Genomic DNA, 24,500 nt, shown 5'->3' with positions numbered 1-24,500 from the left:
TCGGGCATGTTTCTCTCATGAGGAAGGCGCGGCCCTACCTGTCATGGTTGTGGCTTCCGTAATAACCAAGCCACAAATAACTATAGCAGGAACGACCGGAGATAGCGTTACCGGTAGACTGGTCGTTACTTCCTCATCCATTTGTGATGAACTATGGCTAGCTCTATCTTTGTGGCACCTGAGCTGTATCTTGCTCTTGCCTTACCACCCTCATCTATCATCATCCAAATAAGTCCACGCCGGAAGACCATCCTGGCTTTCAACACCCTTGACAGCAATAACTCTCTCATCACCAGGCACAACATCGATGCCGTTCTCAGAAAACCAAAGACCTGGTCTCTCTTCAAACACAAGTCCCTTTACTGGCTTGGTAGCCGTAACCCTAACGGCCGATTGGTCGGCATTATATTCCACCTTCACTCCACGTTCTTCCAGGTTGAGGTATTTGAGCGGTTGCGGCCAGTCAATGTCACGACTTATGGTTCCGCCGTCGACGATGAGTTTGGCAAAAATGACCATTGGCTCGGTATAGGGCTCCTGAGTGTAGTCTAGGGTTTCGGCGAAGATGTCTGTTGTTCCATTGGGTTGGATGCGGATACCTACGAAAGAGGAAGAGGGTCTTATATCTTCTCCTGTGGCAATCGAAATGTATCGCACTTCGACTGTGGCAATAATGGGATCCAACCTGCTACTAGCGACCCAGATGTCGAAGCGCGAGGTTTTGGGCGGACGAGCATGTCCGGAGACCCAATCGTGGTAGGCACGGGAGACACCGATTGCAAGAGGCTGAGAAGCTCGTGCGATCGCATAGAATGCAGGTTTCTTGATGAGGCAGTAGTCGACGACGGCCCAGGAAATAGTCGGCCAGCAATCGTTGAGTTGCCAGACTAGAACACCGCCGCAGAGACGGTTTCGCTTGCTGCCCCATTGTCGGCGCCAGCTTTTATAGGCGAAGGTCATAGCCTCGGATTGGGCGAGCTGGGAGAGGTAGAGGTAGGCCTGATACATACTTAATATTGCATCCATGATAACATAACAAGGGTGATACCTTGAAATCTTGTCTGACTTTGAAGTTTTGGAGAATGTAAGATCCAAGTCGGCGCTCGTGGTCTCGAGCTTTGTTGCGAAAGTCCATGGTCAGGGATTGATGGTACTTTTCCTCTGGATTGTCAATGAAAGCGTCGATTGTGTGCATATGAGGGTATGCTTCCATGCCGAATTCACTGACGAATCGTCCGCCCATGTTGACCAGGTTCTGGTATGGCTGCATGGTCCCGTGCCAGACTGTGATCGTCAGTAGAGGCCACATTGGTTTGATGAATTACGCACCATCCCACTGATGAATATCCCCTACGGTTGGATCTGTGGTATGCTTCCCATCTCCCCAAGGACTACTAGGATGATAAGGAAGCCCTGGGCATTCTTCATCCATCACCTTCGGCAGCAAAAATTCATATATATACCTTGCTGGAAAGGACGACTTAAGCCATGAATTAGGGTCCTTGTCGGTGTCATAGTCGTATGTTAGATTGTATGTCTGCTGAATCTGGTAATCTTCATTGTTTCCAGCGTATATAACGATGGAAGGGTGGTGACGGAGTAGTCGCACATTGGCTCGCGCTTCCTGCTCGACAGAGTCGAGATACTCAGGGTACGTAGGGTATGAGGCGCAAGCGAAGAGGAAGTCTTGAAACACCATGATACCGAGCTCATCGCAGGTTGCGTAGAAGGCTTCTGGTTCAAAGATGCCGCCACCCCAGACGCTAATACCGTCAGCATTCCCAGTTCAGTATCCAGAGAGACAAGGTAGGAATACCGAATCATATTTTGGTTTCCCTCGATCATCAATTTCAGCCAGTCCTCATATTTCTTATCCGTCAGACGAGGCAGAAAGCTCTCACCAGGAATCCAGCATGAACCACTCGCGAAGATGTCGATATTGTTGATTCTAAAGTGAAACGATTGACCGTGGTCGTCCTTTTCTTGCACTAATTCAACGCGCCGGAACCCTATTTTCTTTGACACTTCATGCAATATCGTACCTCTCTTTAGTAGTTGCGCGCACAGCTCATATCTCCTTTGCTCTCCATACCCATGAGGATACCACAAGGCAGGTTTGTCGAGCATGAACTTGGCCTCTACCGCTTCATCATAGACTGTGACTTCGGTCTGAAACACAGCAATTCCCTGATCCTTGAGCTCAAAGCGAACCTTATCCGCACCAAGAGCCTCGGTCCGCACATGAAGTGTTCCCGAAACAGAAGATAAATCTTCAGACACAGCGGCTTGCATCCAGACATCGTCTATTCTGTCCACATAACTCTCCAAACGGATAGGTCTCCATGGCCCAGAAGTAATCAGTATCGGGCCCCAGTCCCAGCCCCAATGATACGCGGCTTTTCGAGCACCCAGACGACCGACCTCAGTTTGGTGTGCGATATACCGATGCTCCGGGTGACTTTTAACGACTTCTCGGCCGCGTCGAATGGGGGATTCGAACAGTATTTCCATTACGTTCGTTTCTGAAACATCCCTTACAAGGATATCCGTTACATCGACTCGGGCAGGGATGAACATGTTATCTGATTTAAGTATCACAGTTTCGTTCAAAGTGACCGTGGCAAACGTATCCAGGCCCTCGAATAAGATACTGAGTCGTACAGCTTGAGAGCTTTTGTCTGGTGTTGGAAAGGCGGTGCGATAGACCCAGTCTCGGTGAGCGACCCATTCAACCTCTTGCTCGTTGAGGCCGATAAAGGGATCGGGGATGAGGTCGCTATCGAGGAGGTCCAAGTGGACGACTGAGGGTACGCTGGATACTGGATGCCATGCTTCTGTTTTTTTATCGGCTGCATCTCTGAATGTCCAGCCGTGGTTTAGTACGCTGGATTGGAATGGGCTTGCCATGGTCAATCGAGCAGGGTTAGTTAGACCAGGCCACTGTTCCTGAGTAGAGGAACTGCCGTACAAGATCCAGCTAAGGGTTGCGCATAGTTAAATGGCCTGTTTACCGGGACTTCGGCAATTAGGTACGTAGCAGTAACCCCTCGTTCCCCGCTTGATACATGCAGCTTTCATGAGTACGTATCGAATGGGGTATCGTAGACACAAGTCGGGGTGGGGCCAATCTGCACTTTAATGGAAGCCGCAGATGCGCTACGGGGAGGTTCCCCGATACTCGTTTGTTGACAAAATCTTCTCTTGTAGATGCTCAACATCTTTCCATTCATTCGAGTTGTATGATACTTTTTCTGGGTACATCCGGCTATGCTGGTGCTTCTGTAGTATAATCTTCAAACAGTTCGACATGGTAGTTGAGAATGCTGCCTAGCAGTCGAGCTCGAACTCGAATCGTGCAGGCTTGAAGCCGCCGATGCCCCAAATGGTCGATCTCATCCTAGTACTACTTTTGACTAGGTTCATGAAGAGGATCTGGGTGTTCGAGCCAGGGGTTATTCCTCAGAGACGGGTGACCATTGTTGGTTGCAGAAAACCAATCTGCATAATCGGTTGATATGCCGGCTCAACGAGTTAAACGCCACAATGCTTGTATCAGGTTCGGGCGTGATTTAACGCTGGGTTATTTGTGAGTGGCGAAAACACTATGACGAACATCGTCGATAGCCTCTAATCCCACGAGCTGAAGTCACCAAAGCCACCGCCGCCCTTGAACTTCTTCCGCATCGGTTCAGGCGCGGGCTCATCGTCCACAAATTCCACAATCTCATCATCATCCTGTTCGGTCCTCTCACTCAATGCCGCTTTTAGGTACTTGCCGACACCAGCCGAACTTTCTTCTTTGGCAGCTCCGGGCCCGCGGACCCTCTTTCCAGTCCAGGTAACCAGGTCGTCGTCCGCGCGCCGACCATTTTGCTCCTCGTCCTCGCCGGCCTTGCCCTCACCCTTGTCGGCTGATTGTTCAAGCTGCTTCTGTTTCAAGAATTCTTCAAACGGATCAACAAACACCGTAACGTCGGTTATACGGACGTCAGGCGTAGGCTTGTTAGTGGTCGCATTGACCGGGTGGGTCTCGAGTTTGTTGAGCGTTGGGGATGAAGGTGTTGGATCGTCAATGACATGTCCAAAGATTGTATGCTTGTTGTTGAGATGAGGTAGAGCACGGTACGCAATGAAGCTGGCATGGTCAGTACGGAATCCACAACCTCAAGGTATAACTTACAATTGACTGCTATTCGTGTTCTTGCCCTTGTTTGCCATACTGAGTGTTCCCCTCGAGTCATGTTTAAGCGGACCGTCAAACTCATCGCTGAAGTTTTTACCCCAGATACTTTCGCCACCTCTCCCGGTGCCTGTTGGGTCTCCTCCCTGTATCATAAATCCTTTAATGTTGCGATGGAAGGTAACGCCCTTGTAGTAGCCTTTCTTCGCTAGCTTAATAAAGTTCCAGACAGCCTTTGGGGCGTATTCCGTGTGCAATTCGAGGTTGATATCTCCCGACGTGGTCGAAATCCGGGCATAGCCCTTTTGTTTGACCCGGCCCCTCTTGAGCATATACTCTTCATCCGTCAATGTTGCTAGTTCAGCCGATGTGTGTGGTGTCATTCCGGTGCTGGTAAATGATGCGGCTGCCAAGCCAGTTGTGTATTTAGCGGCATTGTAAGGCACAGGTTTACCGGCTTGTATAGATGCGGTTTTTTGTAACGACGACTTGGAAGCATCGCTTTTGGCAAGTGATGTAGCGACAGCCCCTGTGCCGTTGCGCTGAGCTCTTTCTTGTCGAGCCTTGGCTACCGCCTCTCTTGCTTTTAGGATCTTCGCGGAACTTCCCAGCGCATTTGCATTCACATTTCTTGAAGGATCCTCACGTTCTCGTAATTGCTCGTCCGACAGCCCACTTTCTCCCTCCTTGATGTAGTTGAACGAGCTCAGATTCCGAGATTCAATGTTTTGCGGGTCCTGAAGCGTGATGATATCCTTCCGGCTAAACTCCTCATCCGTCACAAGATCCCGCCATAGTTTCCCCTTTATGTTTAGCCGTTCAACAGTATCCCACGCAAACACATTCCCTGTATTCTGCAACGCTACGACATGCGTGTTATCCGTGAGAACTTTGTATGTGACCGGATCGATATATTCGCCCGACTCATTCTTGGCGATCTTCAGTTTTATCAAGTCCGAGCCCTTGAGCGGTGTGCCGTCAACTGGATTCGTTCCATGCTTCTTGATCCAGGGGAGAATGTTAGTAAGATCGAAAATCGTGCCGGACTGTGTGCACACGGGATGTTCGAATGGCTGTAGCGAGAGAGAGCAGAATTTGAAAGGTAAGCGCTTGAAAGATGCATCGCCGGCGCCTCGTCTAGACTTTCCGACACCAGCGCCCGCACTGGCAGAGTATGCGTCGTCCGAGGCCCATTCCGAATGGGTAATCTATGGTTGTCAGTATTGGATGGCGGGAGTGTGAGAGCATCGTACGTAGAGCTTATCAGTTCCTGCGAGAAAGCTGTATTAGCTGGATTTGTGATGGCAGACTAACGCGCTACTAACCTTTACCCATGATTGCGACTGGTTAGCTGTGTTGATGTGAGCTTGAGAATTTGGTTTCAACGAGACCTTGAATGATGTAGCTCGGGTGAGGCTAGCTGCTTCTGGTTAGGCTAGGCTATGCGCTTTATGCCTGAGGCACTAAGCTGGGGGAGTGTCAGACTGTCGAGGCACCTAACTGTTACAGTGCAAGCAGGATCAGTGGATAGTTAGATGAAAAGCAAAGTAAGCTAGCCCTAGGTAAATACAGAGCTGTGGTTGTAATGGAAATTACTGCGCTAATAATAAATCACGAATGTGGCCCTTTTTCTCTATCTCAACGCCTGAAACCTGAATGCCTAGTTCGTCCTTCATCATTAAGTTTGTAGTCATGCTGGATTAAACGACTGAAGGTTGGTAGCGGAGAGGCACAACCCAGCGGTTACCAAAGTCAATCCCATGCCGCCGTCGGGTGCCGAACTTGCGCCAGGCTATCTGGGGGATGCCAATATCGGCAACAGTGAGGTTCCAGGAAACTCCTTCTCCAGCTAACAAAGCATTGACTATGCCAGTCTTTGGAGCTCCCAGACAGACTATTGACGTCGCGTCAACGCGTAGTTGCCCACTCTCGACTATAGTCACTTCTCCTGGTATTGAAATCAGTTTGATGTGCAAATTCCAATGTGTGGAAGTGCTTACCAGTCATTGCGGAAAGACCAGATGGTACGTCGACTGACAGAACCTCAAGGTTACTACGGTTCACCCAGGATATCATCTCGAATGCTGTCGCCTGGTCATCGGTCCGTAGGTCGTTGAAAGATGTGTGGATACCAAACAAAGCGTCCATGATAAGATCAGGTGCAAATTCGGCTGTCGAGAGCCTGGGAGACAGCTCTTCCCATTTCAAAAACCGCCCACCAATCTTCTTGAAGATGTCAACCTGTTTCCTGCAGCTCTCGAGCAACTCAACCTCATGTTCAATGCCCAGCATGCACACTGTTACGCGATGACCACGATTACGAAGGTGACGTGCAGAAGCAATAGCCCTTGCTCCAGTCCGATGGTTCCCGACGAGCGCCAGAATGGTAGCTGCAGCCGCGTCGCTAGATAAAAGGCCAACGGCTGCTTCAGCAATGCTTCTTCCGGCGTTCTCTGTAACCATATCCTCGGTCAGACCAACCTCACCAATAGCCAGCTGCTCAACCTCAAGAATCTGTAGAGGGCTGACCGTCGGACAGCTTCTATTGGTCGTAGCAAGCCGGAGCGTGGCGCTCGGGGCGCTGGGGCCAGTAACCGGGGACGCTGTGACGATTTTGGCGGGAAGAGGGCTATTTGTACGTGAATTACTCACTTGAGTGCGCCCGACAGTACTAAGCTGTGCCTGGACCAGTGGCTGTCCAAAAATCCCGCTTCCTTTTCGGGAGCTTTGACCACGAGCCGACGTCCTTGACAAGTCGCGTCCCGAAAAAGTCCCACTGCTAAGTTTGGCGTCGCTCGGCTCATGATCCGTGACACCATTGTCACTTTCCTCGGGGCTATCATCAAGGACATTTTCCGACCAATGCAAATTTCGCCCTCCATTGGTCCCAGGTTTTGGGACTCTCCTGTTGAAGCTCACCAACCGTTCCTCGTCCGCGGTTGTGTCGTCGTTTCTAATTTCTTCAAACACCCTTCTTTTGTCGAACTTGGAGAGATTGCTCGCGAAGTCAAACTCACCGAGCTCCTGGATGTCCGTCGCATCTTCAGTCGCCCATCCGCTGATCTGTTCGACATAGCCCCTATTTTTCTTCTTTCGTCGCCTACTGTTAAGTGTGCCCGTCTCCCTATAAGACTGGGGGGACTGCAGGAAGCCTGGGCTTGACGGTTCAACAAACGCCGTCTGGCGCCACCCTTTGCTTTTGGGGTTTGTATTCAGAGCCCCATTATGCTCATTGTAAGCGGTTGATCCCTTAGTTTTATCCCCGCGGCGACCGCGCGTAGTTCCGTAGCGGATTGGGTCCTGAAGTGCAGGTTGTTCTCCGTCGGAGCGAAGGGCAGGCTTGGGCTGGCCGGTCTCAAGTTCCACTTTGATGGCTGGTCTATTGTCCACATTCAATTCCAGGTTACTGAACGGCTCAGTTAGGGTAGCGGGTGCTGCATGGGATGTAAGGAGAGATGCGCTCTGCGGCGTAGGAGCTTTTCGGGTGGTTGAGCTTCCAGGTAAGCTGGATAGAGATTGTGTACCCTGCTGGGCCTCACTCGGAGGTTTCGAGAAGCTCAGGATGGCTGGGTCCACGAAAGGTTGTTGCACGGGATTTCTTGTTGGCGGAGGTACGACGTTCCGTTGTTCCTGTGCTGCAGAGGGCGCTTGCGCGCCAGGTGTATGGGACGGTCCCAATGAGAGGTCTGCGATGTCTGGGGCTTCAATCGAGTAGTTCGGAAGGGGATAGCCGATCCATGACAGAGTAACTATAAGTGCACCTCGTTAGAACCGAATTGAAGTAAACTTCCATGTGAAGAATACCCACCATTGCGAAGCATCAAGCGCTGTCCGATAACATCGGCTACCACGCCTTGGACGGTGGCATCCGGTGGTGCTCGGAGAGTTACCAACACATTGTAACCGATAAATTCAGATGCCATGATGTAAGCTCTCCAACTCAGGGGAGTGTTTGGCCGAGGCCAAGAAAGCTCGGACTAGACCTGCAGAGAGCTTTAAACTGAAGAGAGGTAAAAAGATAATTGAAAATAATGTTTCGTCCTGAGAGTGATGTGAATGAAGTCGTCAAGTTTCCAGCCCGCTCTTCCTCAGAGCTCTGGCCACGAGCCCGTCACGTGGGGCAGGTGTGTATCTTATCGATAGTTAATGCTGCATGATCAAACCTGAAGGACACTCAAATTGGTATCGTATATCCGTAGACTGTTCTTGTTAATGGCATAGCGAGAAGGTCACAAGTGAGTTGCTACTTATCTGATTGCATATGACAAGCGGAATTTTTTCTGCACCTATCTAGTTGTGTTGCGGAGTACATGGGCACCTGCTCCTTAGAAAGCTGCTAATCTATAGCCTAGAAGGGTTCTAGAAGCCTGGTCTTGTAACCTTGAAATGGCAGGCGGGGTCTGAGCCATGAGCTTGATGGTGCATCAGATGGCCTCAGGGGTCTTTAATAGTTATAAAGTGACTCGGAACTCCGAAGTGAATGCACCAAAGCTTGAAGCGTTTAGCTCAGTTGAAGAGGCCTGGAGGTTAACAAGAATAAGTTACCCGGGACTGAGCTATGAAACACACAAGCACTATCGGATGCAGTTTCATATGTCCCCATGGTGGCCATAATTACTCTCACTCAGTTCGATCTCTGCAGGCTACAAATATCGGCTTATGCAATTTGTGATTAGCTCGCGAAAGTCACAAGCAAATAAAAGCTTGAAGTGCCTGAACCCAGGGCCAAACCCGCTTGAATTCCTGGAGTATCGAGGACGTACTCCGGAGTAGGTAGCCACGCCACGCTCCGTCAAAAGGCTTTGGTATGGCTCTTACCTGACCAAATACACGAAGAACGTCTACCTACTGAGAGACGCTCTGGTTTCGGTGCTACGATACCTCGGGCTACATCAAATGCATACTATACTTAGTACCTAGGCCCTTATATAGGTAGTAGGTAATAATTTAACCTACCTAAGTAAGGACTCAGGAGGTTGTTTTCGGGAAGCCGAATGGTAGTACGTCATGAGTCACGTGGCGGGCGCACGCCTGTAAGTCCCATTTACCTGGCGTCAGGGTCCGGGGAGGGCATGGCTTTTACTAGTAGATAGTCATGGCTTCTGCAGGGTGCTGAAGCCTCTGTCAATTCCTTTCCCTCCGTATCGGACTGATTAAAGAGTACATACTGTTTCAATGATGAAGTTTCCCCACTGTTCTTGCGAGTCAGATATTGAGCTCTTGAAACCAACCAGTCCAAGCGTCCGTTGCCTCACTGACGACATCCCACGCCCCGTTGGGGCTACCTACTCGTCAACCAGGCAAAATGAAGTTGCAGTCGTAGGCTTGATTTTCAGCCCAAATCTCGATACAGCGAGATGTTGAATATCTTATAGACTCACTCCAGTTGGGGTCAGTAAGGGTAATAATAGTGAAATCGAATGTTGAGCTGGACTCCACTTGTTCATGGTCACGTTTTACAACCCCGATCATCTTAAGTCCGACGCAGCCGTTGGTGATTGGAAGCCCCCAGTGGGATTCATTCTGGGCAAACTCACCTAAACCGCAGTGACCTGCGATGCGTCCGAGAAACTACTATTAATAAATATCCTTGAATCCCTCCTCCGCCTCGCTCAAGTCTTTCCCCCTCTTCTCCCGACAATTCGGGCAGCTCTATCTCTTTCGGTACAGAGAGTCAAGCTCTCTGATCTGTGTCTCCCGTGAGTGTCTTTAATCATTACAAGCGCGCGGGGTGGCCTTCATGTCGCTTGCCCGTGCCCGAGACAAACAAACTCGCTCGTTCAGCTCAAGTGTACAGTTGATGCATGGTGGCGATGAGTATTGGCAGTCAAGATCTCGATTAGCTGTGGAGTACTGTTGTTGGGTTCTCCAAGTGAAGCTCAGCTCGGTGTCTGCATCATCCGATGACGGTGCTAATTGAGCGTCATCCGAGTCTCAAGATGACTGGCCACCCCCCTCACTTCCTGTGGTTTTACTGCTATCTTTGTATCGCTCATGTCGCTAACCTTCTTACTACCATCTAGCTATTTTCCTGCAAATTCGCCGCAATTCTAACCGCCGCGTCAATCGTGTCGGTTCGCACACTTGCATCGCCTCCCCGCTCGTCGCTTCCTGTGAAAAGACCGCAACTCCTTCAAGCTGGCAGGTAATAAGCGAAGAAGTTTTTCTGGACAGGGTGGCTTGCTGAACAGAATGTTCAGTGGCTCCTCGAGCCCACCCAAAGAGAAAACAGATACTATCCCCCATTCTGGTGCCGTCAATACCCCCTCATTGAGCATTCAAACCGAGGACCCGAGCGAATCTCAAAAGAAAGCATCCCCTCCAGGTGGTTTCTTTGCACGCAGAGCAAGCGAGGAGCAAAGCCCTGGTGGTGATAAGAAACGGCGAAGTAGCACGGTTTCCAAGGCGGCGACGTTCTTTGCCAACGCAAAGAACTCCCTGAGTCTGAATAGCCCGCGAACTGAAAACTCCTTCAGCTATACAATCCAAGAGTCGCCCGCTATCCATAAATACGGAAGCATGGATCCAGCGCTCAATGTGCCGCAGGGCTCATTGAACAATTCCGCCGGCGAATCCTCGCCAACCCCTCGATCATCTTTCAGAGTCGGTGTGACGGAAGACCGAAACAAAAAATGTCGCCGGACTATGGAGGATACCCATGCCTATCTCTATAATTTCCTTGGAAACCCTATACCTTCAGCACAGACCGATGACCCTCCTGCTTCTGGAGATCTTTCGCCGAGAGCCGGAGACTTGCCGGTTCTTGAAACGGACAATGGTTACTTTGCAATCTTCGATGGGCATGCAGGCACTTTTGCTGCGCAATGGTGCGGGAAGAAGCTGCATCTTATCCTGGAAGATGTGATGCGCAAGAACCTGACTGCGCCCGTTCCCGAGCTTCTTGACCAGACGTTTACTGCTGTTGACCAGCAGCTGGAAAAGCTGCCTGTGAAGAACAGTGGTTGCACTGCCGTTGTTGCATTGCTCAGGTGGGAGGATCGAGTCCCTACCCCGCATTCGGTTACAGGTTCCTCTGCCATCGGGCCCGCAGCAGCGGCAGCAGCAAAGAATGAAGTCGAGTCAGAAGCTGGAGATACCCCTACGCAGGACGCGGCCGCTACTCCGGTAGCTTCGATCCCTCCAAAACTTCGGGAGAAGGCTGTTCGCCAGCGTGTCCTTTATACTGCCAATGTTGGCGATGCCCGTGTTGTTCTGTGTAGAAATGGCAAAGCCCTTCGCCTGTCGTATGACCACAAGGGAAGCGATGAAAATGAAGGGAGGAGAATCGCTAACGCGGGTGGTCTCATCATCAACAGTCGAGTCAATGGAGTTCTTGCTGTGACACGAGCTTTAGGTGATGCCTATATCAAAGATCTTGTAACTGGCCATCCATACACCACGGAGACTGTTATTCAGCCAGACCTTGATGAATTCATCATTTTAGCTTGTGATGGGGTGAGTCTTCCCTCTCTCATTCATAGCTTCTGCTAATATTTGCAGCTATGGGACGTGTGTAGTGATCAAGAAGCGGTGGAGTTGATCCGCAATGTCTCTGATGCCCAGGAGGCATCAAAGATCCTGGTGGATCATGCCCTTGCGAGGTTCAGTACAGACAACCTTTCCTGTATGGTAATTAGGCTTGATTCAGAGCGCCATCGTGAAGTCGCCAATCGAACAGTTGACCCCGCTTCTGTTGATGGCCAATTGGCTGCAAAACCCGGGCATGGGATAAGCGAAGCCGACAAAATTGTGGAAGGGGCTAGGAGAAGCATGGCCAGCACTGGGATAGCAGACGAATCGGAAACACTCAAGAAGGTCCACGAAGAGGCGGACGAGAACATAGATAGGGAATCTGGCGAGGGCGCTGGATCTGATCTGTCAGTGTCGCCAAATACAACGGCGGCACCTGTTCTCAAACAACCGAACAAACCCGACTCTAGCAATGGTTTATGAGCGACATGACTACATTTGGGCAGATATTGGAGCTACCATTGCGGAAATAGAAGCAAGGTATGCGGTACATTTACATTGAATCTATTCAAGTTTTCTTCATGTTTTCCAAGTTCGTCTCTTGCGTCTTGTTTCCAATAAATCAGCTGCTGCCTTGATCGCGAACTGAGAGTTGTAGACCAGAAGATGGGTACGCAAATGACCCACCTGCGCCATCTCTGGCTTAGCTCTACATTGTGTTGGGGTGCTTGTGTTGTGAGTGTATCCTCTGCTGTTGCTGTTTGATTTGCAGATATCAAGGGTGTAGCAACACCCTTGCGTGTACTTTTATGAAAGATTTGAGTATCCAACATAAAGACAACTACGAGCAAGATCTGGTATGCTTACACGTTAATATGTCTGCTAAACGCAAAGTACTCCAAGATACAAGGGAAATTTACAAATACATAGATGTTGACATAGAAGCCGTCACGTATAGAATACAAGCCCAAAATTCCCACACACTTAAGCCGTCACCTCCTTCTCCGGTGAAGTCTTGTCGGCAAGGATTCCAACGTTGGCGAGTTGCTTCTGACCGGGCATCACATGGTCCCGGCTGAGGCTCAGCTCACCGTGCAGAACTCGGAGGGGCCAGGATTCGGCAAACCGAGCGTTGTGCAGGTCATTCCAGAGAATCTTGACGGTATCTTTGGACTCTGTTTGTGCAGCATCTTTGATTTCTGCAATCTCAAAGGTGACCTTTTTCGTGCTCAGCGTCTGTTTAAACTGCTCGATGCGTTCGGCTTGCTGCGCAGCCGTCTTCTCAGCCCGCTTGCGGGCCTCCCGGCGGCGCCTTCTCGCGGTCTTAGTGAGATAGCCTCTGCTGTACTCGCCAAAGCCGTTGGCAATTTCCTCCTCTTGGATCGCCAAGACGGCGGAGATGTCAGCGACGCTGGTTGCCTTTTGGTCCATGACTGCACGAGCTCGATCCTTCTTCTTCATTAGCCAACCGAGCTTGTCGGCGTATTCCTCGTCGAATTTCTTGGCCTGTTCTGGGTGGCGTGGTCGCTTTTGATCCAGGTACTTTTCTGTGATTGTGATCATCTCGCGCGGAGGTTCGAGCTGGCGCTGTAGGGAGAATTCGCGGAGGAGGTGGTATGCGCGAAGCCCGACCTGGGAGTCGTTGAAATGAACTGAGTAGTAGGGCACCCACATGTCCTTTCGCAGGGTCGCAGGAACTGTCTTTTTGCCGTGGTATACGAGCTGGCGGAGAACGCTATTTTTCTGCGGATGGTCAGTATGGTAATGCGCTGGGTTTCTCAGAATACCGACCTCTAGATACCGCGTCAATGAGTAGACAACCTGGTTTGTGCGAATGTTGTGGTAGACAAAGATATTCTTTCCGTGAGTCAGGGCATTCAAGGCCTTTCGTAACCGCACTCCCTCCTTCCATTGATGTGTCTTGAATGCATTCGAGTTTTGCTCTCGGGGCTTTCCCTGAATGATAGCATTCTTTTCGATAGGCGGAAGACGGACAACGTTCCAGGTTCCCATCTTTGTCGGGTCGAGGACCTGTTTCATGGCCTTTTTGAAGGACCTGGCCGGTGCTGCTGGAGAGGCCATTGCGGCCGGAACGCGGGCTGACCTCGCGTAGCTGCTTCGAAAAGTTGTGTTGTGTTTTTGGACAAGAGCAAGCGACACTTTGATGCGCTGCCTGTGCTGGTGTATTTGTTACTGGCGTCGTGGTTGTCGGCCTGAGACGTGGTAGGGAGCGGATCATCAATTTTTCGATAGCGGGAGTCCGCCTTTGAACTCCCGTACCTAACTAACTACGTACTGCCAAGCGGAGTTGGCACCACCTCGCCCTCGATCTGTTTACTCCGGACTTTACATTCGCTCTTTGGACTGATACAACGGTTGAACCTTATTTAATGTGTTACATCGACTGATGAGGACAAAAGGAAGTTCAAGCTCCCTTGACGGCTCGCAATGGCAGCCATGGATGGGTTGATCAATGACGCTAGCAGTCGCCGCGAGAGACCCTCGCTCTATCCATCGGTGGGTTTACCTGCAAGGGGAAGACTCCAGCTTATATGTTCTCCAGGGTCGCAAGTTACGGCATTTACAAGGCATCTCCGTCCGAAACCTTGTTGTCAATCCCCCAAATAGAACTCGGGGAAAGACAATCGATGATGAGGATATTCCAAACTCCCTGCAATCGCCGTCCAAGTTAATCGCGCATGACGCCAATCGGTCCTTGCACCACTCGCGATCCTTCACAAGCCTCAAATCATCTGCCGCATCTGGCAATCAGAGTGGCCGTACTGAACCGCTACTCCCTCTACGACCGCCTCGTCGGAAAAGCACCCTGCCATGGAGCGACCCCAATCCGCAGGTGAGGCAGGTCAAGCTGGAGGACATTACCCGTAGCCGAATGGCAAATGCCTGGTTCTCTGTTCATTGCGACGGCGTCGATGAGCCTGTGTACGTCAGTGAAATCATGGAAGATGCGATGAACCCTAGCTTCCGAGCTTTTGACCTAAACCTCTGCGGGCCATTGGTCTCACGTTTGGATTGTATGACACTGAAACTTTGGGTAAAGACGGCGGCAATGGATGATTATATCGTGCTCGTGGAACTGCAACTACATTTGCAGTCCCTGCAATTTCTCGGCCAGACGCTGGACAGCTTTCACCAGCCACTTCCTGCAAACTCCATTCTTTTTCATTTCCCGGATGGTGTCTACACCAATCTGACGGACATTCCCCCTGTTTGGAAGCCATCAATCACAAGCTCTAGTGAGACGGCGGCCCCGACTTGCTCGTACGACGCCTTGATGCGCCTCGCCAACCTGGACGAATGTATACAGGACGCTCTGATTACTCGAGAAAAGTTGGAGTCCCAAATTAACTCCATCCTCGAGAAAAACCAGCATGCTGTACATGCGACAAGCGAAGCGGCTCGAGCCCGTGACAAGCTTACGCTTACTCGAACGGCTATTTCAGGCGAGCGCAAACAGCTGCGCCTAGCCAACAAACGCAAGGAAGAGCTGATTGCAAGCATTAAATCTAGGAGGGAAGCCATGGAATTTGGAAATTGCACCCGGGCAAAGGTGCAGAGCCATCTCCCAGATGCGCGCTCAAAACTAGGCTCTAGTTTGAAGCTATTGAACCAGAATACAGAGGACGCCAAGGGTCAAATTCGTCGTATATCCGAAGACCTTTTGCACATCTACCCCATTGAGCCCATACCCGATAAACCGCTGGCTTTTACCATTGCTGGCCTGGCCCTTCCCAACTCAAATTTTGCAGATGTTGACCGGGACGTGGTGGCGGCAGCACTGGGCTACACTGCGCATCTTGTCTACTTGCTATCGTTTTACCTTTCGATCCCTGTGCCATACCCAATCACTCCATACTCGTCAGGCTCCTTGATTCAGGACCCCATATCCACGTCTTTGCCCCAGAGGACATACCCTTTGCATCCGGTGAACGTACAATACCGGTTTGAATACGGGGTATTCCTACTCAACAAGGATATTGAGTTTCTCCTAAACAAGCAGGGGTTGCGGGTCCTAGACATACGACACACCCTTCCGAATCTCAAATATCTCTTGTACGTTCTCACTGCGCGCTCGTCGGAGATTCCAGCTAGGAAAGCTGGGGGAATACGCGGATTGCTCCCAGGGCGGTTATCACCCAGTCTTTCCCGCCGTGGTAGCGAAGACAGCGTTGCATATGGCGAAACCGTCATTCCCCGGAGAGGGATGAGCCCAATGTCGAAATTCAATGGAGAATTCTCCCCCGACAAGGGGAAGAAGCCAATTGCTTCAGTTGCGAGTGCTTCTTCGTATGGAGTCGCTTAACGGGGCGTCGGCGCCGATGTAACTATGTTGTGCTAGTGTCTTCGAGAGCGGCTAACTTTGCTCCCCCTGGGCAGTTGTATATATGTAAAGTACACACTCTGGAGTACTAGTACCTGTAGATAGTCAATCACGGATAGGAAATAAAGAAATACCTCATCAGATGGACTTGGCTAATTAAAAAACAGGGGTCGGAGTCTTAACTATGGATTCCGATTGATAACATGGCCACGATCACTGGATCACGCTTCACCTCCCCCAACCTCACTCGACGCAAGGGAACCTGTCCAGATCCTTACCCCGCATTACCCAGTGGACATTTAGGTAACAGTCGCTGGCTGGTTCTTGACTTCCTGCTCTCGCTAATCTACTGGTCTTATTGTGCTGCAAGAAAGTCCCCGGCCGCGGCTGATAAACGAAACGCCCCCCCACCCCAACTTCCCCACCGCTTCGCACGCTTTCTGGCGGTCGTCCTCGCTTTGCATCGGCAAACCCCAGACAAGTCTCCATCCAGCCTGTCTGCGCCTGGTCTGGGCCAATTTCCCTCGCGATGATGGCGACACACGACGCGCAGCCGGATAATGGCCTTTATTCTCGCGAGGACTCTGCCACTCGCAGGTCGCCGTCGCCGTCAAACACGCAGCATCGCCGCGGCTATCAAGCCTGCGACCCGTGTCGTAAACGAAAAGTCAAGTGTGACCTAGGCAGTGAGTGTATGGCATGCGGGGAACTCAGATACATACTGACATGGATTGGCGCTCTAGGTGTCGACAACCCCCGCCCTCCACCATGTGTACGATGCCGACGCGAGAGTAAGCGCTGCGAATTCTCCGCCACTCGTCGCAAACGAAAGACTTCGGATGTGGATGAATCCGTTGACGATGTTCTCCGTCGCGATAAGCGGATGATGATTGGGGACTTGGCCGCCAAAACAGATGCTTCCCCGAGTGCAAGGTCGTCCTCTTTCCCAGAACCCCCGTTAGAACCATCCAGTCAGAAGTGGTTCAATAAATCCCCTTCAAACGGCCACATACCGCTGTCGAATAACAGTAATCAATATACTGCCGGCTCTTCTGCATCTACGACTCAATACTCCGACGTACGGAATACAAGGCATCCAGTCTACTCTGTTGGGGAACGGTCATCGGTCCCTCGGTTTAGCCTCGAGGGCAATCAGCCCATGATGAACCGAACCGCCGTGGAATTGCTGTCCCCTGCGATCAGCAACAGTCACGATGCGCTACATCTCTTGTCCGAGGCGGCTGGAAGGACCGAAGACCTGAATCGCCAGAGCCTTGAGAACCGATACGCTGCGACGCGGCAGTCTGCCTCTTCGCTGGCTTCACCCATGTCCTCCTTGACTCAGGCGGGGACCCCACGCAGTGCGGGGGGCTCGTTTTCACGGCAGCATCGGTCCGGGACTGCGCATACTGGGGGATACTATCAGGGCAATTTGGCTTCTGGAGAATCTCTCTCTGATGCCCGCGGTAGACCAAGCTCTGCAGATCGCCCGTCGGACGCGGGTTTCTTGGATGCTGTCAAGGCATGGTCGCGACTACGTTTTGTCCGAGCTGGCTGGCTTTCAGTGGAAGAGTCTATGGCCTACGTTGCATAGTATGTCCCATTTCTTCGGCCACTACAGTCTACTAACTTGTTAGTTACTATGAACATCTCGCGCCCTTGAGCCCTATTGTGATACCCAACTTCGCAGATCCTTCTTCACACCGTTCACTCCTAACCGACGAGCCGGTATTAGCCGTCACTATTTTGACCGCTGCCTCGCGACACATGAAACCGAACGGAGACGGCGCGCACTCCCGGGCCTTCTACATACACGACCGGCTTTGGTCCTATCTGCGTGGGATGATTGAGCGCTTGTTTTGGGGTCAGGAAAAGTTTGGCGAAAACGGCATCGGCATCAACAAACCTCGGTCCTTTGATCTAGCACCCACCGCGGCCAAGATCAGTCACAAGGGTAATCTGAGATCTCTAGGCACGATTGAGGCGTTGTTGATCCTCACCGACTGGCATCCCCGCAATCTACACTTTCCTCCTGGCGACGACGAGAACGCGCTGCTCGACCTCGACGCCCACTCTCAGCGATATGAAAAAGAGCTAGACAATGATGGCGACAGCGCTGTCCATCGAGGCTCCAGCGGCGCGCCGGAGGGCAGAGTGGCCTTTCAAACATGGCTTGAACCAGCTTGGCGGTCAGACCGAATGTCGTGGATGCTGCTCAGCACAGCACAGGCGTTGGCCTTTGAGTTAGGAGTTTTTGACCAAAAGACCGACAAATCACTCTCCGAATCGCCTGCGGAACAGACGCGGAAACGGCGACTTCGCCGTCTGATTCTAGTGTACATAACGCAAAGTAGTGGCCGGCTGGGTATCCCGTCCATGCTTCCGCTACCACAATGGACGGATGATATTCAACCCACACCGCTGACTGGCTCCAAAGCCAACGAGGTTGACAAGATGCACGACTGCTGGCTTGGAATATCCAAGATTATGTATCAGAGCAACCAGCTTCTGTTCGCATCGAATGAACAGACCTCGGACCTCATTCGGAGCGGCCGCTATCGGGAACAGATTGACAAGTTCCAGCCTTTCCTTCGCGAATGGCGACAGAATATCGATGCAACTGAGTGTAAGTTACTCATAGCTACAGTAAGGGCATACTGACCATCTAGTGCACCCTGCAATGAGGCATATTTTGATGATCGAATATGAATACACTCGTGAGTTTCTCATCGAATACATCCATGGATGGAGTACCAACTAACCATTCAGGATTATACGTCAACTCTTTGGCTCTGCAAGCTGTAGTCGATCGGTGGACGACTATGTCCAATGAGGCTGCGCAGGCGCAAGGCAAGCCAGGGTCAGCATCAGGCAGCGGTGGTTCGTTTCATGTGCTCATGGAATTGTATCGGATCAACGAGCCGTTTATCCAAGAGGTCGTCGACGCATCTCGTAAAATTCTTACAACAGTGCTGGAGGATCTTGTCCCAGGTGACCATCTAAAACATGCACCCGTCCGAACATGTTTCCGTATCTTGTCAGGGATGATCTTTATTCTCAAGGTAAGTTCCATCAAGCGTGCATATGACTGTTCTAACATAGTAGACCTTTACTCTTGGAGCAAAGGAAGACGACGTGCGAGTGTCTCTTGACCTCCAAGACCGCACCATTGAAGCACTACGAACATGCGTTGTAGACGACATTCACCTCAGTCACGCCATTGCGCGCCTCCTCGAACTTTTAACAACCAACATTCGCACCCGCTTCCTCCGCTTCGCCCCTCTCGACCGCACCGGCGACAATGATGGCCAAGATCGAGCATCTGCCCCGACATCTCGAGCCCATTCTCCCCGCCCCCGGGAGAACCCAGCCCGTCGCGACGGCATAAATAATCAGACTTGGGGCCCCGGACATTCATCGTCCCACACTCAGAACCTCGGCTACGCAGACACTCACCCACCCACCACAACAATGACCTCTGTCCACGATCCCCTTGCGGGAATCCCGGCACAACCAATAAACTCGTCCAACATCAACGTCAGCTTCATGCCCCCTCCGCCATCCGTATACTACAACTTCTACGAACCCCGCGCTACGCCTCCCTCTGGTGATCTAGATGGCTCCGCTGTGCCATCGCAATCAATAAACGATAATCATACACCGGCTCAGAACCCCGGAGTCTCTGATTGGTTTGCGTTGCCGCTTGATCAGTTCTTCAATTCCTCCACCGCCGTCGTGGATCAAGGCCTTGGTGGCACCGGTCCGATGGTGGGTGAGTTTGACATGCTCGAGGTGTTGCTGAACGAGCAGTATGATGGGAGTGGCGAGGGGCTTGATTCTGGGGCTGCAGGGAATCTTCCGTCTCAGTTCATGCAGTCCTAAGTCTTGCCCTGTGGCTTTGGTATGGTTTACGAGAATACCCGGATGTGTACGTGCTTTGTATATGTGGCCTTTGATACAATGTATAGTGTTCTGGCACGGCCTTGATCTTGTTGTATGTACGCACTATGTCTTCCAGTTGGCTTTGCGCGCCGACTGGGTTATGATTTTCATGATTTGGATGAGCAATGTGAATATGCTTGGGCTGCATCAGCTGCCTTCTACACAACTTTGGTCAAACTCTCCGCGTTGTGTTTCTGTTGTCATACAGAGCGTAGCATTGGAGATGCGAAAGGATATACATAGATGCACCGCAGTAACGGTAGGCAGTTTGCCTACTGCGGTAATCCGGGACATCAGGCTGGGGGGTGTAGGAGAGACTGTCTAGGTGGAGAGTAGGTAGCCTGCTCGTGTGACCATGACGAGACGCGTTTGTCTGATGAGAATTGATTCTATCGGCGGTTTAAGAATGCTGCATGTCAACTTCCACACAGTTGAAATGCTCCTTATGTTTTGAGATATTTGGTTTGTCTTGCTATGATTCTGGACTTTCCATCAGGGATGGTCCAATGGATGATGCCCTCTTCATGCCCGTGGTGATCGGCGGCGCTATCGGAATTTAGTGGCCTAAGGCTAGGTAGGTTCGCTTGGGCTTTGAAGATCAGCAAACCACGAGGCTTGATTGCAGACAACCAACTCTGTTCTCTGACGAACTGTTCAAGGGGATGGACGAAGAAAGCGCACTAGATGGGTGTCTAATGGAGGGCGGTGTCCTAGTCTCAAATTGTTCAAGAGAACCTGTTTTGGTCGGGTGTTTTCTAGCCGACTTGCCGCCAGAAAGCCTGAAGATGATCAGCAGTATTTCGCTGAGGAGATGTTGTTGGAAGTTAGAACAAGAAGGTGATGAATGGATGGATCCCTTCATGTGACTCCCAATGAGGCAACTCCTCGCTCACACCTATACTTCTTCGCTTAATGCCGCTCTTTTCCCCGACACAATTCCTCCGACCTCGTCTCTCCCTTCATACTATCATTGCGCCAATAATGTGTGGACTGTTTGCAGCTCCAATCCTTCCAACCTTGGGGTCCCGGACTCCCGGTCTGGTACAATTCGCCGGCCGGGCTATTTCTCAAGCTCTCCACCTGGCCTGACTGACTCCATCAAGGCCATGCGCTAAAGATGGCGATCTTTCATCAAGACCAGTTAAGGTCCCGCAGAGGAGAAGCTTTCTTGGCCCCTGAACAAGCACAACAAGCAATATTCGGCTTCCACTGAGAGGCATCGTGTTTGATTCTAGTATATCAGGTACTTTTCCCCCTGCGTGACAAAGTCGCCAACCAAGACCCGCCTGAATCATGTCCTGCCGTGCACTCCTGACACGGGTGTAACTAGGTTGAGTCCTGTCCCAAAACATGCTCATCGCAGAGCGAGATCGTCACTGGCTCCTACGCACTAGTAACTACTGCTTGAACCCGAATCAGTGGGACCTCAGATTGCGATGCTCTTGAGCATCAGCCTCTGAGGGGAACACATGTATAAGAGCCCGTCCCCAGATCCCACTTCTGGCTGGCTTCGGTACTACTCTACTGAGTCTACTCTTGTCTGTCAAAATGGTGGTCCTTAGCACACTCGCAACAGCCGTCCTTGGTCTATCCACCGCAGCTTTTGCGGCTCCCAGCATCACTCCTCGTCAAGGCTTCACTGTCAACCAGCTCACACGACAGGTTCCCAAACGCATCATTAACCTTCCAGGCATCTATCTCAATGCCCTGAACAAGTACGGAGCTACTGTTCCCACCCATATACAGGATGCTGCAGTTCACGGCAGTGCCTTGGCCACCCCGGAGGAATACGACCTTGAGTATCTGACCCCAGTTGATGTCGGTGGCACGATCTTGAACCTGGACTTTGATACCGGATCTGCAGATCTGTAAGTGCATACACTACGTATAGGGACTAAGCTAAGACGATTAGTTGGGTTTTTTCCGAAGAGCTTCCCTCCTCGCAGCAACGCGGCCATAGTGTCTACCACGCGTCCGTAAATGCAACCAGGTTACCCGGATACAGCTGGAGGATCTCATACGGTGACGGGAGCAGCGCCAGCGGTGACGTCTACAGGGACAATGTAACGGTTGGTGGTGTTACGGCACAAGGACAAGCAGTTGAAGCTGCCCAGCGCATCAGCCAGCAATTCCTGCAAGACCAGAACAACGATGGCCTGCTAGGGTTAGCCTTTAGCGCTATCAATACCGGTATGTTGTAGTCTCGAGATCGAGAGTCTGCTAATCCCGCCAGTCCAACCCAGGGCCCAGTCTACCTTCTTCGACACGGTCAAGTCACAGCTCGATGCTCCCCTCTTTGCGGTAACCCTCAAGCACCTGGCTCCGGGATCCTACGACTTCGGCTACATTGACAGAATCAAATACACGGGCTCGCTTACCTACACAGACATTGACAGCTCCCAAGGTTTCTGGATGTTCCGTGCCACTGCAGGATCGGCTCGTTTCAATGCTATAGCAGGTGAGTACTCTGCTTTAATAGTCATTCAGCCACTAACTCTGCAGACACCGGCACAACCCTCATCATGATCGACGACGACATTGCAAGCACATACTACTCTCAAATTCGCGGCGCCCAGGATAACTTCTTCTACGGCGGCTGGGTCTTTCCCTGCTCTGTGAACCCTCCTTCATTCACCATCACGATCAACGGCTACGACGCCGTCGTTCCAGGTGCACATATCAAGTACGCCCCTGTCACTGAGGGATCTTCCACCTGCTTTGGTGGTATTCAGGGGAACCAGGGCCTGCCTTTTGCGATCCTTGGTGATGTCTTTCTGAAGAGCCAGTATGTTGTTTTTGATGCGCAGGGGCCCCGCCTGGGTATTGCGCCGCAGGCTTAGGGCTTAGCGGTCTTGACTCCTCAGTCATCCTACAGGATATGGTGTCTTTTTTTCGACTGTCGAGAGTATAACAGAGGATGAAACAGGCTTGCGAGAAGTAGGCAAGCAACATCCAGAGCTCTGATGCGTACTTTAGTACTGCCCAATGATACTACCGCAAAAAGAGAGGGTACGGTAGACAGGCTTGTGAAATAAATCAATAAGGGTATGAAAGAACAGACATAGCAATCGCCCTGTCTCAGTTATAACACTCTTTTCAAGTAAGACAACTCCCAGGCTCTCAGTCTCTGCTCTACCTGTGCCGCCAACCATCATGCTGCCCCCAAACGTCCCTTGACCGAAAGTCGCAAACCGGTAGGAAATCCTGGAGAGTGTCATGAAAGGCATCAAATGTCGAGATCCCCAGGTTATTGAGAACCATGGATGACTCGAATAGACACCAATCTAGTATCTCACAATGTCTTGTAATTGTTATCGCAACGGACAAGGACCATAATTTAAACTGGGAAGTCAGCAGCCCCTGTTTAACTAGTCTCCATAGGCACTGGAATTTGAGTAGAAGGCATTCATAAGCCATCTCTGTCCGCGGGCGCTCGTCCATGACCGCTAGGATGTACATGAGCAAAGAGACACGGCAGAGCTCATCGGGAAGGGTAGCACAGGTGAAAGATAAAAGCTCGTATTGGCAGGCCGTAAAGATGAACCGGCAGTTTGCTACCTGGGCCATGTCTCTCGCGTCTTGTCTGCACGTTGCAATCAGTGTGCTGTGTATGCGTTGAATATTGTATTTGATTCTGCAATCAAGAACATTCTCGCACTCGAATTGGGCGAACCCACTACTTAGTGGAATAAAGTCTGGGTCTTTGGATAGGGTGAAATGATCAGCAAAGTATGGAGTTTGTGCGGTGTCGATTGAGCCACTGAGATCGGCTCTATTCTAGTTAGTAGAGTTTAATAACTGTGTTATTTCCCTACCGGTAGATTGCTCCCAAAATTAGAGGCTTCTGCTCCAGTCTGACACCAGTAAAGTTGATTAAGTTTCTTAACCCCTGCATGCTATGCTTCCAATTCTCATTTGCTCCGTGAGAGTTCTGTCAACGTCAGTGGGTTCTACCCAGGGACGATTGTGCAAACCTGTATTATCGCTATTAGTGCAATGACGACGAGCATCTCGGTTGAGACTGCCTCAGGTTTGGCCATTCTAGTGTTTGCCTGGGAGATGGCTTTTTGCATGTGGTGTATAATTGAAGGCCGTCGATCTGTTGGAGAAGTCTGGCTCGCATAATGGCCAGAGAAGGCAATAAAGGCATGTAGCAGCGCAATGTCGTGAAAGGCCAAGGGCATCCAGAAATCTGACATTAAGTTTATGCCGGCCTTGTGTTCGAGCCGGTAGAAATCTTTCCAGATCGAGGTGCAGCCTGGTTGGTTAGACCACGAATTTGGTGGTGTGTGGGTGGTGCGTACAGTATTTTAGCAGATCATGCATATAAGGCTCCATCTTTAGAGGTACCGCATCGAAAGGGTCCACGCCACCTAGAGAAACCAATGGCGCTATCTTGTGCTGTCTAGACCCCAGCATCTTCTGGCGCTTTTCTCGCAGATGGAGAAGCATTCCTCGTCGACGTATAGTCCTTCGCGATGCCGCATCCCTCCTGTCTTGAGTATAGTTGATAAAATCGAAGCTAAAGTCATCGTGCTGTAATTGAGTCTCAGGTCTGACAAGTTT

At 51.1% G+C, this 24,500-nt stretch overlaps 8 protein-coding genes across 8 annotated transcripts; 4 read left to right on the top strand and 4 right to left on the bottom strand.

Moving 5' to 3' along the window:
* Positions 1–30: 30 nt before the first annotated feature.
* BJY04DRAFT_175674 (glycoside hydrolase family 2 protein) lies at positions 31–3,266 on the bottom strand. The gene is made up of 4 exons (XM_073709368.1): positions 1,817–3,266; positions 1,330–1,763; positions 1,049–1,284; positions 31–999 (listed from the first exon to the last, which is right to left on the bottom strand). Exons 1-4 carry the CDS (start codon positions 2,905–2,907, stop codon positions 211–213), a joined length of 2,550 nt encoding a protein of 849 aa, XP_073577153.1. The 5' UTR covers positions 2,908–3,266; the 3' UTR covers positions 31–210.
* A 361-nt stretch (positions 3,267–3,627) lies between these two features.
* On the bottom strand, positions 3,628–8,103 carry BJY04DRAFT_204321 (uncharacterized protein; the record flags this gene model as incomplete). The annotated part of the gene is made up of 5 exons (XM_073713472.1): positions 3,628–4,135; positions 4,181–5,388; positions 5,890–6,128; positions 6,181–7,929; positions 7,989–8,103. 5 exons carry the CDS (start codon positions 8,101–8,103, stop codon positions 3,628–3,630), a joined length of 3,819 nt encoding a protein of 1,272 aa, XP_073577152.1.
* A 2,133-nt stretch (positions 8,104–10,236) lies between these two features.
* On the top strand, positions 10,237–12,384 carry ptcG (type 2C protein phosphatase PTC1). Its single transcript, XM_073708442.1, has 2 exons — positions 10,237–11,635; positions 11,681–12,384. The coding sequence occupies exons 1-2, from the start codon at positions 10,373–10,375 to the stop codon at positions 12,131–12,133; spliced, it is 1,716 nt and encodes a 571-aa protein (XP_073577151.1). The 5' UTR covers positions 10,237–10,372; the 3' UTR covers positions 12,134–12,384.
* Positions 12,328–13,873, bottom strand: BJY04DRAFT_1276 (mitochondrial 54S ribosomal protein mL67). Its single transcript, XM_073708431.1, has 2 exons — positions 13,442–13,873; positions 12,328–13,393 (listed from the first exon to the last, which is right to left on the bottom strand). The coding sequence occupies exons 1-2, from the start codon at positions 13,730–13,732 to the stop codon at positions 12,635–12,637; spliced, it is 1,050 nt and encodes a 349-aa protein (XP_073577150.1). The 5' UTR covers positions 13,733–13,873; the 3' UTR covers positions 12,328–12,634.
* A 74-nt stretch (positions 13,874–13,947) lies between these two features.
* Positions 13,948–16,335, top strand: BJY04DRAFT_175660 (putative UV radiation resistance protein (UVRAG)). The gene is made up of 2 exons (XM_073709367.1): positions 13,948–14,167; positions 14,214–16,335. The coding sequence occupies exons 1-2, from the start codon at positions 14,099–14,101 to the stop codon at positions 15,972–15,974; spliced, it is 1,830 nt and encodes a 609-aa protein (XP_073577149.1). The 5' UTR covers positions 13,948–14,098; the 3' UTR covers positions 15,975–16,335.
* Positions 16,336–16,524: 189 nt separating this feature from the next.
* On the top strand, positions 16,525–20,080 carry BJY04DRAFT_225412 (uncharacterized protein; the record flags this gene model as incomplete). Its single annotated transcript, XM_073718206.1, has 6 exons — positions 16,525–16,678; positions 16,736–17,585; positions 17,630–18,618; positions 18,662–18,709; positions 18,762–19,054; positions 19,098–20,080. 6 exons carry the CDS (start codon positions 16,525–16,527, stop codon positions 19,872–19,874), a joined length of 3,111 nt encoding a protein of 1,036 aa, XP_073577148.1. The 3' UTR covers positions 19,875–20,080.
* Positions 20,081–20,923: 843 nt separating this feature from the next.
* BJY04DRAFT_175653 (pepsin-like aspartic protease) lies at positions 20,924–22,994 on the top strand. Its single transcript, XM_073709366.1, has 5 exons — positions 20,924–21,177; positions 21,265–21,802; positions 21,847–22,124; positions 22,168–22,392; positions 22,437–22,994. The coding sequence occupies exons 2-5, from the start codon at positions 21,483–21,485 to the stop codon at positions 22,772–22,774; spliced, it is 1,161 nt and encodes a 386-aa protein (XP_073577147.1). The 5' UTR covers positions 20,924–21,177; positions 21,265–21,482; the 3' UTR covers positions 22,775–22,994.
* Positions 22,985–24,447, bottom strand: BJY04DRAFT_175652 (uncharacterized protein). Its single transcript, XM_073709365.1, has 4 exons — positions 24,239–24,447; positions 23,909–24,192; positions 23,750–23,865; positions 22,985–23,706 (listed from the first exon to the last, which is right to left on the bottom strand). The coding sequence occupies exons 1-4, from the start codon at positions 24,384–24,386 to the stop codon at positions 23,067–23,069; spliced, it is 1,188 nt and encodes a 395-aa protein (XP_073577146.1). The 5' UTR covers positions 24,387–24,447; the 3' UTR covers positions 22,985–23,066.
* Positions 24,448–24,500: the final 53 nt, after the last annotated feature.

Source organism: Aspergillus karnatakaensis (assembly GCF_047715665.1).
Source record: "Aspergillus karnatakaensis strain CBS 102800 unplaced genomic scaffold BJY04scaffold_1, whole genome shotgun sequence".
Classification (NCBI taxonomy): Eukaryota; Fungi; Ascomycota; class Eurotiomycetes; order Eurotiales; family Aspergillaceae; genus Aspergillus; species Aspergillus karnatakaensis.
Note: the sequence above shows the minus strand (reverse complement) of the source record. Positions and strands in the feature narration are given on the sequence as shown.

What these genes read in the sequence shown, in the direction of transcription:
- BJY04DRAFT_175674 (XM_073709368.1), bottom strand. Translation starts at nt 2,907, where the DNA reads ATGGCAAGCCCATTCCAATCCAGCGTACTAAACCACGGCTGGACATTC. An exon ending in GGAAACCAAAATATGATTCG is followed by an intron (nt 1,764 to 1,816) that starts GTATTCCTACCT and finishes TGACGGTATTAG; the next exon opens with CGTCTGGGGTGGCGGCATCT. An exon ending in AAGTCAGACAAGATTTCAAG is followed by an intron (nt 1,000 to 1,048) that starts GTATCACCCTTG and finishes AGTATGTATCAG; the next exon opens with GCCTACCTCTACCTCTCCCA.
- ptcG (XM_073708442.1), top strand. Translation starts at nt 10,373, where the DNA reads ATGTTCAGTGGCTCCTCGAGCCCACCCAAAGAGAAAACAGATACTATC. An exon ending in TCATTTTAGCTTGTGATGGG is followed by an intron (nt 11,636 to 11,680) that starts GTGAGTCTTCCC and finishes TAATATTTGCAG; the next exon opens with CTATGGGACGTGTGTAGTGA.
- BJY04DRAFT_1276 (XM_073708431.1), bottom strand. Translation starts at nt 13,732, where the DNA reads ATGGCCTCTCCAGCAGCACCGGCCAGGTCCTTCAAAAAGGCCATGAAA. An exon ending in CATTGACGCGGTATCTAGAG is followed by an intron (nt 13,394 to 13,441) that starts GTCGGTATTCTG and finishes GACCATCCGCAG; the next exon opens with AAAAATAGCGTTCTCCGCCA.
- BJY04DRAFT_175660 (XM_073709367.1), top strand. Translation starts at nt 14,099, where the DNA reads ATGGCAGCCATGGATGGGTTGATCAATGACGCTAGCAGTCGCCGCGAG. An exon ending in GACCCTCGCTCTATCCATCG is followed by an intron (nt 14,168 to 14,213) that starts GTGGGTTTACCT and finishes TATGTTCTCCAG; the next exon opens with GGTCGCAAGTTACGGCATTT.
- BJY04DRAFT_175653 (XM_073709366.1), top strand. Translation starts at nt 21,483, where the DNA reads ATGGTGGTCCTTAGCACACTCGCAACAGCCGTCCTTGGTCTATCCACC. An exon ending in GATACCGGATCTGCAGATCT is followed by an intron (nt 21,803 to 21,846) that starts GTAAGTGCATAC and finishes TAAGACGATTAG; the next exon opens with TTGGGTTTTTTCCGAAGAGC. An exon ending in TCGTTTCAATGCTATAGCAG is followed by an intron (nt 22,393 to 22,436) that starts GTGAGTACTCTG and finishes CTAACTCTGCAG; the next exon opens with ACACCGGCACAACCCTCATC.
- BJY04DRAFT_175652 (XM_073709365.1), bottom strand. Translation starts at nt 24,386, where the DNA reads ATGCTTCTCCATCTGCGAGAAAAGCGCCAGAAGATGCTGGGGTCTAGA. An exon ending in GCATGATCTGCTAAAATACT is followed by an intron (nt 24,193 to 24,238) that starts GTACGCACCACC and finishes CTAACCAACCAG; the next exon opens with GCTGCACCTCGATCTGGAAA. An exon ending in CACTAATAGCGATAATACAG is followed by an intron (nt 23,866 to 23,908) that starts GTTTGCACAATC and finishes TGACGTTGACAG; the next exon opens with AACTCTCACGGAGCAAATGA.